At 37.5% G+C, this 20,176-nt stretch overlaps 1 protein-coding gene across 3 annotated transcripts in view; it reads right to left on the bottom strand.

The window, feature by feature from the left end:
- Nucleotides 1–20,176, bottom strand: part of TMX4 (thioredoxin related transmembrane protein 4) — a 37,434-nt gene that overhangs the window by 8,747 nt on the left and 8,511 nt on the right. For 2 of the 3 annotated variants that reach the window (XM_025399106.1, XM_025399108.1), the window contains exons 2-5: nucleotides 19,154–19,269; nucleotides 10,231–10,276; nucleotides 8,465–8,593; nucleotides 6,298–6,343 (exon numbers count right to left, since the gene is read on the bottom strand). In XM_025399106.1, coding sequence (XP_025254891.1) covers nucleotides 6,298–6,343; nucleotides 8,465–8,593; nucleotides 10,231–10,276; nucleotides 19,154–19,269 — 337 coding nt within the window. The remainder of the gene's footprint in view (nucleotides 1–6,297; nucleotides 6,344–8,464; nucleotides 8,594–10,230; nucleotides 10,277–19,153; nucleotides 19,270–20,176) is intronic. The other variant, XM_025399107.1, reaches the window with a different exon arrangement.

Here is a 20,176-nt window from a genome sequence, read left to right on the forward strand (position 1 = left end):
TGAGTCTACAACGGCTTTAAAGTCCCTTATAAGTGTTAGGATTAATGGTAACATGTCCTTGAAGTTTTGCTTTATATATGTTTCCAAAGGAATAGCTTATTAAATAAAATCCAATTCAGTTTTAGATCATTGTGTTTCTGTTTCTTTAATTACTAGGCAAAGTGACAGTTTTCACTTGTGGAAAATACTGATCCTTGTTCAATATTATACGTGCTTACCACAAGGAAATATCCCATGCTGTTCACGGAAAATGCACAAAAATGTAACCTGATGGGCATGATACCTTATACTATTGTACTAGATGAATAAGAAAGTATCTTACTCCAGCCAGGCGCGGTGGCTCACACCTGTAATCTGAGCACTTTGGGAGGCCGAGGCGGGTGAATCACGAGGTCAGGAGTTCGAGACCAGCCTGGCCAATATGGTGAAACTCCATCTCTAACAAAAATACAAAAAATTAGCCAGGTATGGTGGTGTGCGCCTGTTGTCCCACCTATTTGGGAGACTGGGGCAGGAGAATTGCTTGGACCCAGGAGGTGGAGGTTGCAGTGAGTTGAGATTGCCCCACTGCACTCCAGCCTGGGTGACAGAGCAAGACTCTGTCTCAAAAAAAAAAAAGTATCTTACTCTGTTCACTGAAAATGCACTAAAATGTCATCTGATGGGCATGATATCTTATACTACCATAGTACATGATTAAGTTAGAACTAATTTTGGCCACATGCATATTTGAGTGAGAAGATGAAATTAAAACATCTTTACAACAGAATAAATGAGAAGAGCATTCTAATCAGTGGTCAGATAGACTTAAGGAAGACAGCCAAGCCAAGGCCTCCATGTATCTGAGGTAGAGCCTTCCCTCCCCAGAAAGGCAAGCAGTCCCGCTGGAAGTCTAAACTGCTGCAGGTTGGATTAAATACTGCTTAGTCACACCCACTCACTCGTCCAGCCCAGTGTTGCAGAGTCTCATTCAAACCTAGGCCGGCCCTGAAGGACAGAGAGCCTTTGGATTTAGAGTTCACCCGTGTCACAGGATATACTCTCTGAGGAGTTCTGGAACAAGCCCTTTAACTCTTTCAGACACAGATCAGAATCCCCAAGGTATCTTCCTTGCAAGGAAACAGCTAGAAAAGACTCTTCGATGATGGCCAACGTTTCACTTCTTTCATGCTTTAGCTCTCAGCACTTGTAACAAAACATAACCTCGCAGCCTCTTGTAGGATCTATGAGAGGTACCTTACAGATGTACACCACTGTCACTATAACATTCTACAAAACATCCTAAACATTTTTATACGAAAAAAACATTGAGAAGAGACATGCTATGTAAATCACAGAGGAATGTTTTCAAGTTAAAATACACTTTGTTTTTCTGTAGTCTAAATGTTCATAGCTTTTAATTCTTATCATCAGATATTTTAAATAAAGCCTTAAGTCTTCTGTCACGTCATTCTAATAAAAAGGAAGGTAGCACCCATCACACAAATTGTCCTCCCAAGGATGTAGCACATCTTATTTTAGCTAAAATGTGTCATATGCCTACATCCTCTCAAAACAACAGTAACATTTAGGAGAGGGAAGTTACATCCTATATTATCAGTGAACAGCAGAGATTCACCAAATCCAATAAAAAATGCTTTAAATACATTTAAATGCTAAACCTAGTTAGCAAAAGCATATACAGGTTGAGTATTCCTTATCCCAAATGCTTGGGACCAGACATGCTTCAGATTTCTGATTTTTTCAGATTTCTGCATTACACTTACCAGGTGAGCATCACAAATCCAAAAATCGGAAATCCAAAACGCTCCAGTGAGCATTTCCTTTAAGTGTCACGTTGGTTGTCAAACAGTTTCAGATGATGGAGCATTTTGGATTTTGGATTTTTGGATTTGGGGATGCTCAACCTATATGCTGAGCAACTGCCACGGCACCCTATTTTAAGCCTGCTATCAGCACTGGCTAAAAAATTAACAAAAGTAAAAGTATTCCATGTTGCCTATAAAGAGATGGGAAAAGTAAAATAATAAAGACAACAATGATTAAAAAATATAACTAACAAAAAGCAATTATCAAGCACATAACTAGGTACCAGATTCTGCACTAAGTGCTCAAAGGGTTCTAGGAACAAGTCTATGCCAGGAAAAAAATAAAAATAAAAGGATTCAGGGGCCTAGACACAAGGTGTGAAACAATGTGTTTCTGAAAGAGAAGGATAGTGCCACTCTGTAGCATTGTAGCCAACTGTGAAAAAAGGAAAGACAGAAGACTGGACTGTCTCTCTCCACACATGTGCCACACACAAAACCCAAGGACTTCTAATCCTAACTCTGCCACCAGATTTGGTAGTGATGCTTCCTGATGTTCAATCTCCTGCACACTGCTTTCATGATATTTACCTCACCTTGTACCATCCATTAGAGTATTAACATTTTTCATTTAGTCACTTTAAGTTGTATATAATTTTAAAGAAATTTTATGTTGCTACTATAATATAAAATCAAAATGGATTTTGTCCTTTGAAGACGTCAACTCTCTGAGAAACTCCTCTAACTATCCCATCTCCTAGGCCTCAGTGACTCCATCTGTGAGATGGGTAAAATGTTGAGACTATCTGTGAGGACAGATATTAACAGCTAATGGGGTAATTACTTCTGTGAGTTTATATAAAAATTAAAATATACAGGTGAATGCCATCATGACTGAATTGGAAAGACAATTTAAATTTAGTGATGGAAAGAACACTAGAGATCATCTATTCTTGTCCACACTGTGTTATGAATGACATATCAAGGATCCCTGGGATTCAGGGTAACAGCAGGAAGCTCACAGGAACTGCCTCATAAGGGACTTTCTCACCTCAAGGATTTACTCAAGCAAGAACATAGGGGAAGTTGGTATAAAGTTAAGAAGGCCAAATGCAAACTAAACCAACTCCTGAGTTGATAAGAATTCGGCCACGTGAGTGTCTCATCACCAGGGGATCCTAGAACCTTGAGGACCAGCTTTTATCTCCAGAATGTGCGACCTAGCAAGTTAGCTTCACTTCTAAGGCAGAAAGAAACTCAAGCCCCTTAAGGAATCACTAGTTCAGTAGGCTCTGATCTTCTAGATATCTTCTAGATAATCACTAGTTCAACAGGCTCTGATCTTCTAAATACATTATTTTCATTTTTTCATGACAGAAAAAAATAGAAGTTATAGAAAAAAAGGTTTTTGAAAATCACCCATAATTCCAGTATCAGAGAAAACTACTGTTGATCTCTTTCTAAGTATTTTCCTATATACACACAAAAACTCCATATAAACATCCATTATACTGTTTTGTTATATTCCCTGTAGAAATACTTACATCTAACCAGCTACCCATCCAGGGAAGACGGTTCCTGAGGAAAGACTCATTTCTATCTGTACGTGTATCCGGATATTTCAGTAGGATAAAGAGATAGGCATAAACAATCTTGTCTCACTGGCATTAGCCATTCTACATCTTTCCTTCTTCCATCTTTTTAATCTTCTTTCTCTGAGACTTTACACTTTTTTGGTTCCACCTCCCATCCCTAGTCTATCTCTGTCTCACCATGTACAGTTGTTTCTTCTGTTCATTATTAATATATTTGCATTGTAGTTTCATATGATCTAGACATGATTTAAAAAACAATTAAGTTTGCCACAATTATACATTCAACAATGATGTGAGGAACTCTGACTAAAGGAAGAGTCAGCTGAATGAGCTAACTGAGCAGGCAGGGCAGTCAGCTGGAAGGAATGGCTGATTAAGTGACTCTATAAAGACAGGAAGGCAAGACCATAACTAAAGGTTTGGAAGTGGGAACCAGAGACCTGATGGGTAGCCAAGGACTGCGTCTCTTTAGGTCAGAGATTATATACCTTGTAAATAAGAGGACAAGAGCCAAATTCTAGAAATACAAGTGGCAAGAGACCTTCCTAGAGATTTGATGAAAGGATGGGGACTTATTTCTAAGAATAAATCACAAAAGTGGGCAAGAGGCTTGGGGAGGCTACATGCTGATACAGAGGGTAGTATCAGATTTCACAAATTATTAAATGTATGTGTAATATACATACACAGATGGAAATCAAAATAATCTAACACTGTATCATTTGCATTCTTTTATGTGCAACTCTCTTCCACTCCCCTACATACACACACCCTACAATCAGGACGAATGTTTTAGTGATCCCAATAAATATAAATGGATTAAATTCATCAGTTAATTATTTCTTGCTATATACTTTTTATAATTTACTTAAAACACAATAAAAAGGTTGAAAATAGAAAAATTACTCCATGCAAACGCGTATAAAATAATATGGTATTAATACTAGATAAAACGATTTTACAATTACACATTTGTATAATTGTACATTTTACATTCTATATTTTACAATTATAAAATGTAATTATTTGCATGCCAAATTTTAGTTTATCTTATAAAATGATCATTTTTGGTTCCTTTTGGAAATATCTGGAAAGAAATTATAAATATACATTTATATAACACATATATCCTACTTCTCAATCATTAAGAAGAACATATTCATTAGTTATTCAGACATGGATCACATTCTATTCTCCAAATGGCTCTTTCTCTCCAGTTTAATGCATCCACACAGAATACATCTGTGTTGCCCATAGCTGGGCACTGTGTGTACAAAGATAAAACACCCACTCCTGGCCTTGACACACTCTAAATGTTACACATTGTAATCATCTGCATGACATAATGAAAAACTGTAACTCCTTATTTAAACTTATTTATCTAAGCTCCAAATGACAAGCTATATGAGGTGAGAGCCATTATGTATTTTCCCTGCTACCCTCTTTGAAAGTAAAACTTCTCTTTTACGGTCAATGAAGGCCATAATCAGCTTTCATCTAAGCTCTTCTTAACTTGCAGAACAAATTCTACTGCACTTATAGATTTGGTGCTAAAATTTCACAGTCAATGCTGCCTGAAAACCATCTATTAAAATTTTTCTGTTGAATTAGACAGTATAATGCTCTACGGCTCAGACAGCTAGCAGGCTACATGATTTTGTCAATCTTTAATATTGACATACTGCAAAAGGCAGAATCTCTTTTCAATTCCCAGTTTGCAATTCAAAATTCTCAGCCCTTGATTAAAGTTATCACCAATGTTAAGAAAGCAGCAGAAGGAAACCACATGAAACTCAAACTATCTGGAGAGGGGGAAATATTAGTTATTGTTTATTGTGATAGACAAATGCCAAAAAAAGTTAAATTTTAACCTGAAAGACTGAAACCAAGTCTTCAATTAGCCTCTGTTGTGAAAAATAACCAAAAAGCTTGTAGTAGGTGTTCTATCTCACAAGGCAGAATATAAATGTAACTAAGAAAGTGGAATACAAAAGGTTTTTCTTAAATGTCTTTCAACATATATGAATGTGTATGAGCAACAGAAAAAGAATCTTCCCAAACTCTTTGAATATTATGTTCCAAACATGACACCATAAGCTACAATCCTAGCATAGAAAAGACATATATAGGGAGACTCACTTCTAAGACTTTTTGAAATATTTTGAGCTATATTTAATTCCAGAGCAATTTTGCTCAATCTGGTTGGATTTAGTCCTCCCCTACAGAGAAGGGGAATAAAAGGTTATGGGACATATTCAACATTATATAATGGCTCAAATATTAAACCTGAATAACAGTTCTAACCCACTGAAATGACTCAGAGAAATTATACAATCACATACAGCAAGGATCTATTACTTAAAGGCCAGATTGTAAATATTACAAGCTTGTGAGCCACAATTCTCTGTGTCTCTGCCACAACTATTCAACTCTACCATTGTAGCATGGAAGCAGTCATAGACAATAGGTAATGAATAAATGTAGCTGTGTTCCAATAAAACTTTATTAACAAAAACAGGTAGCCCATCCACAGACTAGAATTTGCTAACCCCTGACATACAGAACTACTTTCAGGCTCAGACAATCTTTCCTATGTAGGGAGATATGCCGATGTGAACATAAGATAAAGTAAAATCACACAAGCTCTTTTGCTTGGATGAAAGACTCCATCACTGATCTAAGAAAATAAGACTTTGACACAGTAGTTACAGGTTCCTGTTCAGATTATGCCTTTCTACATGAAGACATTACCAGTGGAAACCCCACATGAGAGTAGTTGCGTGGTGAAATTATAAATGTACTTAGAAATGTTTCTTTTCCTATTGCTTAAAAGCTTTATTTTTATTCTTAACAACCTCTCGGCAAATACAAATGTTTTATTTAAGATTACTTACCCATATCTTGCCAGAGATGCTAAAAAGACCAGCCATTCCAGACATCCTTAAAAAAAAATAGAGGAAACAGTGATCATATATAATATATATATTAAAAAAAAATGAAAATCAGGTCAGGAGGACTGGTCCTTTTCCCTCCACTTCTTGCTAAATATTGTCCCCTCTCCCAGATTCATATCTGTTCTTGCAGAACTTAGATTCAGTGGCTATCATTTGAATCACTCTGCTGCAAATCTATTCCAATTCCTTGGCCGTTTCTCCCTTCATTGTACCTACCTGGCAAAAATCTCAACCCTGAGCAGCTAAATGTCTCCAGGGAAAAAATATCATATAACCAGATGACAGTTCTTTCTGCTTCATAGTCCCAAGCCTAAGTGGACAGTTAATAATGTCCAGTACTTTATAAGCTCTAACTAAGATACTAGCTCATTTCCTTTTCCTTCTCTTCAAAACTTGACACATCTTCCCATCCCCATGTATTCTCAGCTAACAAGCGATGTTATGTGCTTCCCCTTCACCTTCTACCATGATTGTAAGTTTCCTGAAGCCTCCCCAGAAGCCAAGCAGATGCCAGCATCATCCTTCCGGTACAGCCTGTAGAACCATGAGCCAATTAAACATCTTTTCTTTATAAATTACCCAGTCTCAAGTATTCCTTTACAACAATGCAAGAATGGACTAATACAGCATCCAACGTGACAGTTCTACAAAGTCTGCATCTCAAACCCAACAAGTTTTATATAGAATCCTTAATTTTCTCTTGCCCAAGGCAATAACAAGTACCAAGATCCATCATGTACTCAAACCACAAACTTGTAAGTTTTTATTATGAATCCTTCTTCTCCTTCACCTTGGCTAAGCCTACCTTCAAAACATATTTTAAATCCACTCAGCCTCTCCATCCCCACATCCCGACTGCCGCCACCTGACACAGGCTACCACTCTAAGGCTTGACTTGCTTCATCCATTCTTGCCCTTTTCAATCTCCTCTCCTAAGGGTCACCTTCTCCTTGTGTGTGCTGGTAACTTCCAACTTCTTTCCTGTGGCCACAGGCCCTGCCCCTCTTATTCAGCTCATCCTACACTCCCTTTCACTATGCTTGACACTGGTCACCATTCTGTTCCTTAGGTACACCAAGCTCCTTTCCAAACTGGGGCTTAGGCATATGCCATACTCATTCCTGGGAATAATCTTCCCTCTGCTCTTTGCCTAAGCTAGTTCTTTCTCTCCTTCAGATCTCACCTAGAGGCCTCCCTTCAGAGAAATGCCTCCTGCTCCCTCCATCTAGAAAAGCAAGTCCATAACCCCATAGCTATCCCCTGTCTTTGTAAAGTATGTTGCTGTGTTTTTTATCCACCCTTATCCAGACTATGATTCTCTGTACCTGCGGTGAATGTCTGTCTTGTTCAGTGTTGAATACCTAGCACCTAGAAAAATATCTGGCTAAATCTGTACTCAAATGGTTATAGAATGAAATGCGAGAGAGGAGTTGTTTTTAGAGTAAGCTATGTGTTTCCCTAATATTAATACAGATGCCACTAGATGATTTACTCCTGAACTATTGCTTGATTTGCTCCTTTTTCAGTAGGGAAATTTCTTACACTTGTATTTACTAATATAAAATTATCTATATACATGACAATCCATTCAAAATTAAAACCAACTATGGAAAAAGTTGTTATGGTTTGGTCTAATCTAGCTCACCAAGTATTATACAGTTCGCCGTCAAGGCCAAAGCTATCCCCTGTGGTATTCTGCTAGGCAGCCAACGACTCCACAGGTTTTGTTTTCCACATAATATATAATAGCAATTCCTTCATAAACTATAATTCAATAAAGAGTTATTCTCTGTCTCATCAGATGATGTTGAATACCATATTTTGTAAGGAGAAAAAGAGTCATCGTGGCTTAGTACAAAAGCTGGAAAAGAGGCATTCTGCAACCCACTCAAATCTGGCTACTTAATTCCCAGTGTACTAAAAACCAGCTGAAACATATGTGGGTCACAAAACCAGAAATACTGCATGGGCTAAGCATGGCCATGAGTAATCTGGGTAATCTGAAGTAAATGTGAAGAAAAACAGAGGCTTTTTTGAGACCCACAGGCTATTAACTTAAAACCTCCTGTTTTATTAGTAACATCTTGTCATTAAAAAATTAAGTTACGTTAGAGAAGCTGGGGATTTCCAGCCGGTCAGAGGCTCAACTGATTGCCATTTCTTCTCTAAGATATAATTCTGCAGGTCTTCGAAGATTCCTGGGCCACGATAACGGCGGAATATCCCATCCTTTGCACTATAAATTATGAAAACAAGTAGAAAGCAAATGCATTAAAATAACAGACGTTACAGGTAATAAAAGTTAAAATAGCTATTGGCAATACATCTGAACGCCACTTGAATTTTAAATTGACTCAGTTGAAAAATATATAGTTAGACATAAATCAGAAAGCATTAATAAGCTTTATTACAAGTGAGAAATCCCAACCTAAAAGCATTAACATTCTATGTTATCACTGTACAATGTGTGACTAAATGCAGAGTTCTTGTCAGTGCTTAATATGCCAAGTTACTTTTTATTATTTTTGCTACCAATTACTTTAATTTTTCTCCTACAATAAAAAAACAGCCAGCTATCAAGTTTAAAACATTGTATCCACATTTTCAAATTTACGTCATTCAAGGTCCTCTCCTCAAACATCAACAAAAAACCTCATACGCCCTTCAACCTGCCCTCTCACCTACTTGCCACAATCAGGGCTCCCAGAGAAGAGTTTAGGCTTGCTGTTTTCTCCTCTTTATGTCTCATTCACTGCTTGGTGCAACTGGGGGATCTGCTTCTAGGACTCCCTTGAAACCACTCATATTGGGGGTCTCCAATGACCCCTAAGTGCTGTATCTATTCGTTTCCTTCACCTGTCACTGGCATTGTTCATTCACTGCTGAATACCACTTCCTTCTTCCTTTTGCTTGGCTTTTACGACAGGAGCTCCCTGGAGTTCTTCCTACTGCTCTGAGCATCCCTTCTTCATTTCCTTTACTCACTGTCTTCCTTTGCAGAAGTCCTAATGTTGGCCAATCCCAGGTTCCATCCTGGACCTGCTTCCCTTCCCACCATACATGTTCTCTCTAGATATACTTCAACTGTTATTTACCTCAATGCTGAGGAATTCTCAATATGTATCTCCAGTCTAGGTCTTTCTTCTGAACTCTGGATCCTGATATCAAACTGTACCTAGACTTCTCCATTTGGAACTGGGAAGGGCAAGTCACACTATCTTTTGGATTTTTGTCTCTATCTTCCAAACCTCTTCTAATTTTAATGGCTCCTAATCTTGAAGGCAGGCAGTAACTTTTACTAGTTAGTTACACATGGCCTGTTAGTAGTCATCATAGACTCTTCCTTCCCATGGCTAATCAGTCACCAAGTCCCACTGCTTCTACCGCCTATGCATCTCTGGAATCCACTACTTTCTTTGTCTTTCCCCTGCCTGTACCTGAGTCTCTCTGGCCTCATCACTCAGCATGATCCAGCTATACCTGTGGTCCAGCCATAAAGAACTAGTTCAAAGTTCTCAAAAGGTACTTCATTCTCTCTTGGGCTTTTTTATGCTATCTCCTTTAACTGGAAAGACTTTCTCTACCTTGTTGGTTTAATGCACTCCTAGTTAGATATTAAGAATTACCCCACCTCTGATATCATCAGAGAAATCTCTGACTTCCCCTGCCCATCTACCCCTGACATTAGGATCTCCATCTCTACAGCACTCCAGGAAAGCTTCTCTTGTCACAGCTTTCACTCAGAGCACACCAGCCTTGTTTCCCTCACATGTTAAGCTGAATAAGTGGCGGTCATGGAAGACAACTTAGAATTCCTGGTGCACGTCTATTGATTTCTAATCTTTGCAAGATTAGAAGATTATTTAAACTTACTGAAAAAATGCTGGGAGAGTGGTGACAAAGAAGCGGCCACTCAAACCTACAAGAAGCATAAACAGAACAAAAGTTACACTTAAGTCCTCCAAAAAAAGCATTCTTGAGCTTACTTTCATAATCACATTATTAAAATCATTGCAATTATTGATTCACATTTACTATTTTTTTTGACTTAAAGAAATTTCATTTCTACCCATTTTTATTTACCTAACACTTTCCAGTAACTGACATACAACTTGTATCACTTGGATTGTAAGGAGGCTGAAAGGATAGAATTTAGAGCCTTGCAAACTGGGGTTTTGCAAAGTTAAATACCGACTTCCCCATTTACTAACTTTATAACTTTAGATTATTTAACCTCTCTTAGTCTCAGGCACCTTTTTTCTGTAAAATGGGTATATAAAAGCCTAACTTAATTGTTCTAAAGTTAGATTAGGGCAAGTATTATTAGGCTTAGCGTGGTGCTGGGTACATAGTGAAGGACTCAACAAACTATAGGTATGATTACATCAGTCATCAGTTTAAAAAGAGTAAGTAATATGAAATGCTTAAGATCATGTATAATTTTGTACATTTATAAAATCTGTAAGTACTGTAAAGGGAATATATGTATGTGAAAAATATTTTTTCCAATTTGTTTTAGCAAACCTTTACTGAACACTAAGTACATATCAAATGCTATGTTATGTGCATGTAAAGACAAAGATAAATAAAACCCTTAGTACCTCAACAAGTATCTACCAAGCACCTTATTTGTTCCAGAGACTGTTGTTACCGCTCAAGACACATGGATGAATAAAAACATGTACAACCTTTACTCTCACAGAGCTTATAGTCTAGTAGCAGAAGGAAATAACTTATTCAAATAATCACAATCACAACTACAAACGGAGAATAATAATATCAAAAAAAAAAAGTGTGCAAAAAAATGCTGAATGAGACTAGGGAGTGAAGAACAGATCCTTGCCCTTTAAATGTTACAAATAACTAATATTTGCATGGGCACCAAGAATGAGTAAAGAGAACGAAAGCTTAAGGATCCTCCTGGCCAACATGGAAAAATGACAGAGGCATCATTTTAACATTTTCCATCACAGCTGCCTTTCCCACTGTAGAACAATGTGAACAAAATCAAATATCTATTCAAATTAAGTTGCTCAAATCATACATCTCTGTGGTCACTCGCAATTCAAAACACTGCAGCTTTACTTTTAATAACATGGGAAATTTACTTTCACCCATTTTATAAATTAAATACAAATTCAACATAATTTAGTAACAAAAGATGAGTCTTCTCAAAGAATTCTGTATTTTATTTCATTTCAGATCAAGTGGATTCCAAAACATCTCAATCGTATTTAAAAGGAAACACAGTACTCTGGAGTAGTAAAAGTCAATATCACAAAAAGAAACATTTACTACAAAAATTTGTCATTGTACATTGGAAAAAAAGGTGTGTCGCCAGTAACATAAACACAAGTATCCCAAAAATAGGTCAACTGAGGATTGTAACAAGCACTTCTAAGCTCATTTTCATCTCTCATGTTGCTTGGGATTTCACCCTGGAGAAGAACAAGGGTATCCTACAGCATCCTTCCAATTTTAAATTGCCAGGGGAAAAATACTTAAAATAAATAATAAAATAATTACTAAAATAAATACTTAAAATAATACTAAATATTTAAAAAAACTAGTATATGCCTTTGGTTTAAGATAATTATTACGAACAGTTTCATACATTACTTCTTACCTAGCTATAGATTCTTATGACCAGCCAAAAATCTAAGGACAGTTATGGTATTAGGGATGTATATTTTATTTGTATGGTTTTTAAAAATGGAATGAAGAAATTAAATAGTATCTCATCACATCTTAAAATTTTTTACTCAGATTTTATTTTTATCTGAATAAAGAGACAAGATTTCTATTAAATGTTAGGTATCATTTAAAGTGATTTTTTAACTTGCTCTTTAAAATCTTTTGTACGTTCTTAGTCATCACTGGCTATGACAATATATAAGGAAGTAAATAAATAAGTAGAAAAATATTTCATAAAACACATTTAATTATACAATACATAAAACATTTCCAGATTCAGGAGCCTTTAGTCTTAAGTCTTTTAGAAATTGCACCTTATTTCAGAAAACATAAATTATCTTTACAAATAAATGTACACATGAAAATCAGTGAGTACCAAGAAAAAGTGTCAAAGTGACAGATGGTCTCTAAGGTTTTTCTGCATCTTTCTGGTTCTGGCTAAAAGGAGTAACAGGAGAGGTGTTCCCAAAATTGCTACATTAAAGGGTATAATAACTCTATGTCTCTTGATATGAATTGCTATGTTGTTTCAGTGACTACTGTACCAATTTACAAGGCCATCAAGGTTTATTAAAATAAAGACCAATAATTTATATCACCTCAAGATTACTTTCATTTATGTTTGTCAGTATTTCTTCAAATGACAAGCTATGTGGAATATTAATAATAAGGTTGCAGCATCCACCTCAGACACGAGTTCAGTTTGCTGCCTGGAATAATATTCTGTCATGTAAAGATATATTCAGTAATATCAACAACAACAAGATCCAGAACAGCCGAAGTCCTCCTTGGATGATGACACACTACTAAATCCTTGTAGATCCAACACCATAAGAAATTCATCTCAAAAAAAAAAAAAAAAAAGTCACTTCTGGGAGGCTAAAGGACATCTGAAAACTCGGGTCTCATCTCAGTGCTCCAAAAATGTCTTCTAATCTTTAACACTGATTCTATGAAGTGTCAAGAGAAATTTTCATTACCTGAAAATTAAAACATGACCAGTTGGAACACAGAAACACCATCTGAGGTTGTGGCTTCAGGGTTTAACAACAGTAAGTTAAATGTGGATCTTGACAAAGAATTTGAACATCATAATAGCAGCTTGTTTCAGGGTAACAGTTCACTGCAATAACTTCAGTAAGCTTGGAAGAAACAAGTATACTCCCAAGCTTTTCAGTAAAAAAGGCCACAAAGCCTTCCAAAATTTCTACACGCCTTTTTTACTTTAAGGGTTGCTTCCACTTTAAAATGAAGACTATGATGCAACATAAAGTGGGCACAAATGGAGAATGCAGGATAGATTTTAACACTGCATCAGAAAACTTATCTTAAACACATGCAGCAAAAGAAAGAAAAATTAAAAGCTTAGAGAAAGAAAAAAATTATGAAAGAGAATTACATTTTGATAAGCCACAACGCAACAAATTATTTAAGTTCAGTATTAAGAAAACAGAGATAGCTAATAGCTATCTATTAGCCATTGTTGTACTATTTATTAGCGTGTTACCTTTGTCATGTTACTAAACCTATCCTAGCCTCAGTTTTCTGAGTAAAACAGAGATAAACAGTTTGTTCTTCATAGGGTTGTTATGAAGCTAAAATGCATGTAAGTGTATAGAACAATTACAGGCTGAAGTAAATGCTCACTAAATGTTGTTATTATCAAAGAGGGCAGCAGAAGGAAAACACAATGAAAAAAAAGGAGAATTAACCTTACCTTTGAGATTGAAATAAGGTTGTCAGCATAATAGAATACAAGATAAAATTTACAATTATAAAATTAAAAATATAACACTAGAAGTACAGCAAACTAAATTGGCTTCTGCATTAATCAGTAGTTTTAAAGACAATGCTTACTCTTGGCTGTGGAAGGAGTCTGGCTTACCTCTAATCTAGTGAAATAGCCATCACCCATGGGGGATCTATGAGCAGCTGCTGTTTTCCTGTCCTTGACAACTAAGCTCATCTGCATAGAACAGAAGGTTCAAGTATATACTCATTAAATTTAATTTCTCAAAGTCAACTTAACTGAAACATCACCTGATCTATGCAGTATTTAACAGGCAATGTAATGTAACCTAATATAAGGGCTGCCCTCTGCTCGGCTTCTGCATCTCAGCCATAAAAATGCAACATGATTATAGTCTCTAGTCTTAATGATATGGGAGAGGGGCAGGGAAGTGCTGGGAGGGGAAAGAGGGGCCCCTGGAGAGGGCTCCACCCTCGGGGCTGTGCCCATGGACCTAGGCAAGGACAGGCATTTCTGTTTTTGTGCCCAAATTTGGCATTTCCCAAGACCACCCTGGCCCGCCACACCCCCATCCTGTGCATATATAAATCCCGAGTCTCTAGCAGACACACAGACAAGCAGCTGGGCTTCAAGAGGAAGACATCGGCAGAAGAACACACAGCGGCTAGACATCAAGAGGACGCTGAGAGGAGCACGCCAGCAGAAGAACACACCAGCAGACGCTGGCAAGTCGACCCGCAGAACGACGCAGAGTTTGGCCAGGGTGGTTGGAGGACAGACCAGCCGCTGGGCGGCCCAACTCCAGGGGAAAACCACCACCTTCCCACTCCATTCCCCTCTTGCTGAGAGCTACTTCCACTCAATAAAACCTTGCACTCATTATCCAAGCCCACATGTGATCCGATTCTTCTGGTACACCAAGGCACGAAGCCCTCTGTCCTTGTGATAAGGCAGGGGGGTCTAATTGAGCTGACTCACACAAGCCACCTATGGATGGCTAAACTGAAAGAGCACACAGTAACACACACCCACTGGGGCTTCAGCTGTAAACATTCACCCCTATATGCTGCGGTGGGATTGGAGCCCCACAGCCTGCCCATCTGCATGTTCCCCCTGGAGGTTTGAGCAGCGGGCACAAAAGAAGCAAGCTACATCCCCATCGCACATCCTGTGAGGGGAGAAGGGAACTCTTCCCGTTTCATTGATAAATCTTAAATGTTACTTTAAAATACTTAAAAGAATATCTTAATAGATAAATTGATGGAAGAGTTACAAGAATAACTAAAGTGTATGCATGACACTTAAAAAATTATTGTTTCCCCTCTTTAAATTTTACTTACTGGGAAATAATTGAAATTACCCCTTACTAGCACTTTTGTGGCAAGGCAAGAATACACTAATGAAGATCTGCAACCAAATAGAAATTTGTATACAGAAATACACAGTGAAGTGCTCAACTGTGGGGAAAAATAGTATCATTTCAACGAGTTTCTACTGTTCATTCAAGATGTCAGTGTTTGTAAAAAGGAAATAAATACATTGCTTCCAAGATGGAGGCAAGCTGCCCCAGAGGCTTGCCAGTGAGTTAGTATCACATTAAGACAATCTTTCTTCACTTGGCTTCCAGACCCTCCTACTTCTCCCTCTCTCTCTTATCTCACTGGTTTTCCTTCTCCTCTGATGGAACTTCTTTTTTTTTTTTTTTTTTGAGACAGAGTTATGTTCTTGTTGCCCAGTCTGGAGTGCAATGGCACTATCTCGGCTCACTGCAACCTCTGCCTCCTGGGTTCAAGCGATTCTCCTGCCTCAGCCTCCCAAGTAGCTGGAATTACAGGCACCTGCCACCATGCCCAGCTAATTTGTTGTATTTTTAGTAGAGACAGGGTTTCACCATATTGGCCAGGCTGGTCTTGAACTCCTGACCTCAGTTGATCCGCTCGCCTTGGCCTCCCAAAGTGCTGGGATCACAGGCGTGAGCTACTGCACCTGGCTGCAACTTCTTTTTTTCTAAATGTTGCAGTGGTCAGTTCTCACTACTCTGGCACACACATATCCTAGATAATCTGAATTGTTCTTCGAGCTCCAATGCCAAGTATATTGATGGTCCTCAAACTTACATCTCTATTTCATCTCTATTTGGATGTCTATTTAACATCCCAAACTTAGCCCCTGTCCCAAACCTACTTCTCCTTAGTCTTCTCCATTTTCTCCTTTTCTACCCCAGCTGGGAACCAATCCATCAGAAAATCCTAGTATCTCCAAGAATCCCACCACTTAACACTGCTGTTACTAGTCCAAGCCACCACCTTCTCAACTCTGGACTACTGATTGACCTCCTAACCATTCTCCCTGCTTCCTTCTGATCCCCTGTAGTCAATTTTTTCACATAGCTGCCAAAGGAATTATTTTAAAACATACATCATATCATATATCTCTCCTGCTCCAATCTTCCAGTAGCTCCCTATCATACTTTGCAGAAAATCTAAACTCCTTGCCACAGCAACAAGACCTCACAGGGTGTGGTCCCTAGCTACTTCTCCATCCCCATTTATCTCAAGTACTCCACTGGTGGTCCTATTGTTCTCCAGATAAGCCAGGTACACTCCTACCTACACATGGTGTTTGCTCTGCCTGGAATGCTCCTCTCACAAAGCTTTTTGAAATTTACTTCCTCAATTTATCAAGACCTCTGGCTAAATAGGTCTTGATAAATCAAAACCTATTTATCTCTGCTCCTTCCCTGGCCATCCTAATTTAAGAGGTAGCGCCAATCATTTTGTACATTTTTATCCTACTTTTTCTTCATATCCCTTACCACCATCTGACATTATTTGCCAATTTTCTTTTGTTACTATTTATCTCCTCCACTAGAATGTAGCTCCATGAGGAGCAAGGCCTCTGTCCTCCTTATTCACCTTTGTATCACTGGTATCTATTACAGGGCCTGTTTATGGTAGAAATTCAAATACTTGTTGAATAAACACATTACTTCTAATCGCTATTAAAAGATTAACTGAAAGCATTAAATTTGTAATTCAAAGTAAAATTATAAATTTAAAACCATATAATATAAAATGAAATATATTCTAGGTCTCTCAAATAATCATGACGTAGAAGTTTATCTCCTATTTTTTATTTATGAGTTGCACTTTTTAAATTTTTATCATTTAAAAGAATTCTAGGCCGGGCGCGGTGGCTCAAGCCTGTAATCCCAGCACTTTGGGAGGCCGAGGCGGGTGGATCACAAGGTCAGGAGATCGAGACTATCCTGGCTAACATGGTGAAACCCCGTCTCTACTAAAAATACAAAAAACTAGCCGGGCGTGGTGGCGGGCGCCTGTAGTCCCAGCTACTCGGAGGCTGAGGCAGGAGAATGGCGTGAACCTGGGAGGCGGAGCTTGCAGTGAGCCGAGATTGCGCCACTGCACTCCAGCCTGGGTGATACAGCGCGAGACCCCGTCTCAAAAAAAAAAAAAAAAAAAAAGAATTCTAGAGCCTCTGCCTATAAAAAATTGTTCAAACATACAAAATAATAGTCTTTGATTAGACTTCGTTTTTTCAGTATTCCTATAGAATTCCAGAGTTTTTTCCTTCTTCTTTAATAAGTATTTCAAGTATATATATCTAAGATATATATAAAACTGAGTCAACACTGAATGTATTAAAAATATTTCTTAAAATCAATCTATCTCTTATTTCACCATCAAGAAAACCTAATCAATTCATAATGTTAAAAATAGCTGCAAGTCTACATTTTTAGAAGGAAAGACTATAATTAAACATAAGATTGGTGAACCCATCACAAGCCTGTTTAATTCTTTTAATTCAAATTATGCTATAAATTCTGAGCAGGTGTGCCAAATTATTGAAATGCAAATTGACCAGCTGCATTTTTAAGAAACCCATCATAAAATGTGGATGGTGCCCAGTAATTAACAAGTCTTATACCTGATTTTATTTTACTTAAACTCTAAGGATGAAAACAAGTTTCCGGCAAAAATGTATCTGCAATGATTTAGCCTCCAAAGAGAATTAACTTATTATAACAGCCAAAATCTTGTCCATCTCTAGATAGAGGACAGGCAGGTGGATTTGTTTCAAATGCTTACAAAGATAGAGGCATGAGAATTCATGGCTTTTAATAGAAATCTCGCTCCATGGGTTTGTTGACACATCAATTTTAACATGTACCATCTATTCTGTTGTCAAAGTAACTGGTACTTCATTACTTAGTGTTTTTTGAACTCATAGTTTATTATAGAAAATGAATGTCTACACTTCTGTGCCCATCTTCTTTTTGCCCTTGTAAAAGGATGAAAGGATACAGTAGGTATACATTGAATGTCAATGAAAAAGATGACTGTTAAAATTTGAAAGTAGCCATATTTTAGAGATTTAGATTATAAAAGGCCAACTTTTCTTCTCATTTTACACATAATATACAGTTATTTAAAAACTGCAAACACAAATTTATTGTATATATCTTTTCAGAATTTAAAAGTCTATATCGCTCCACTCTTTCGGGTAAAAATGATTCATCTTGTGAAAAATTATATCATTCATAGCTAATCAGTGTAGACAGAATGAGAGAATGAGAAATTCACTCTCTGGAACCACAGTGAAATATAATATCTGATTCAGGCAATCGTGGATCTTAAAACCCCAAAGAATCATCCCAGAGGTTACTTGCTAATCACAATGTGAGATCCTTTCTTCATAACTGAGATACTTAGTGTCACCACCATATCCAAGTGCTCAAACTTAACATTACTAATGGTGATAGCATATCCCTTCTAACAAGATGTAATATGAAGTCACAGCATCATCTTAGAAGTACTCTTGCCATAAATGTCTAACCTAAATCATGCACCTAAACTCTCAGTTTGCAGAACATACTCGTATAAGTTAATATTCTTATAAGTTACATGTCACCATAAGGAAACAGGAAAATCCTAGCCTTTTCTTTTCAAAATATCAATGTCATTTTAAAAGATGGGGGATAACTGTCGATTGCGAGAGGCTAAAAAGATATAACAACGAAATGTAATTTATGAACCATGATTGGGTCCTCAGTCAAAAAACTATACAAAAAAAAAGACACATGGGAAATAATTAAGAAGCCTTCAACGTGCTAAAGAAGCCTTCAACGTGCAAAAATAGAATTATATATGCAAATATGTATGTGCAAACACATACATGCAGAGACAGATCCAAGTAGGCCACCTGCTAATTAAAGGTGGCCAGTTCATGGATAATCAATATCCCAGACTCTCAACTTTTCTATACGCTTGAAAAAAATTCAAAATAAAAAGTCGTTAAACTTTTGCATTTTATGTTCAACATTTACAGTACCTGGTTCTTGAATGACATCTACCTTCCCCACACTGATCTGAAGCATTTCACCATTCTTTGCAAAAGTCTCCCATTCTGAATCAGTCTGCTGGCAGGATGGACACCATGGGGCATAACTATAAGAGAAGAACAAGAATTATATTGATAAACATACAGAAGAAATCTGCAAAACAAAATAGAGAAATCAAGTATTTAAATTAAAAAATAAATTCTAAAAAGGGGAATTATAAAAGGAGGCTTTTCCAAAGTCATTTGACATAGAAAAACAGAAGCACACTGTCCCCACTAGGATTTAATGTATGAATGTCAATTCTATAGGAAAAAATTTGGCCAAAGTTTGAGAATATTTCCAATAATTATTATCCATAAACATTTTATTTCAATGCTATTCGTACAATTTTTTTTCTCTCCAGACAGCTTTTGATCTTTGAGGGTAAGCACTCTTTTTAGTGTCCCACTAAAGGAGAACAATTTTCACAGGGTGCCCCTAAACTAGCCAAACCAGTTTCAAATCCATCAGAGCTACAGATCTGATGGGCAGAGACCAGATCTGTTGCTTGAGCATCCTCAAGAATGTTTCCAAAATCTGTGGTAATTTTGAAACATTCTGAAAAGGAAAGTAGAAGCTATCGGCCAAACCAGCTCTATCCAACACTTTCTTAAATTTAGCAGGAGTTAAAAATACCTTGGCTTTCAAGTCAGAACCCTACTTTTTACAGTTATTTTTCCTTCAATAACTACTAAGAAAGCACTATGGTAGAAACTGAGAGTAGCCGGGCGCGGTGGCTCAAGCCTGTAATCCCAGCACTTTGGGAGGCCGAGACGGGTGGATCACGAGGTCAGGAGATCGAGACCATCCTGGCTAACATGGTGAAACCCCGTCTCTACTAAAAAATACAAAAAACTAGCCGGGCGTGGTGGCGGGTGCCTGTAGTCCCAGCTACTCGGGAGGCTGAGGCAGGAGAATGGCGTGAACCCGGGAGGCGGAGCTTGCAGTGAGCTGAGATCCGGCCATTGCACTCC

This window comes from Theropithecus gelada, chromosome 10, assembly GCF_003255815.1.
Source record: "Theropithecus gelada isolate Dixy chromosome 10, Tgel_1.0, whole genome shotgun sequence".
Lineage (NCBI taxonomy): Eukaryota > Metazoa > Chordata > Mammalia > Primates > Cercopithecidae > Theropithecus > Theropithecus gelada.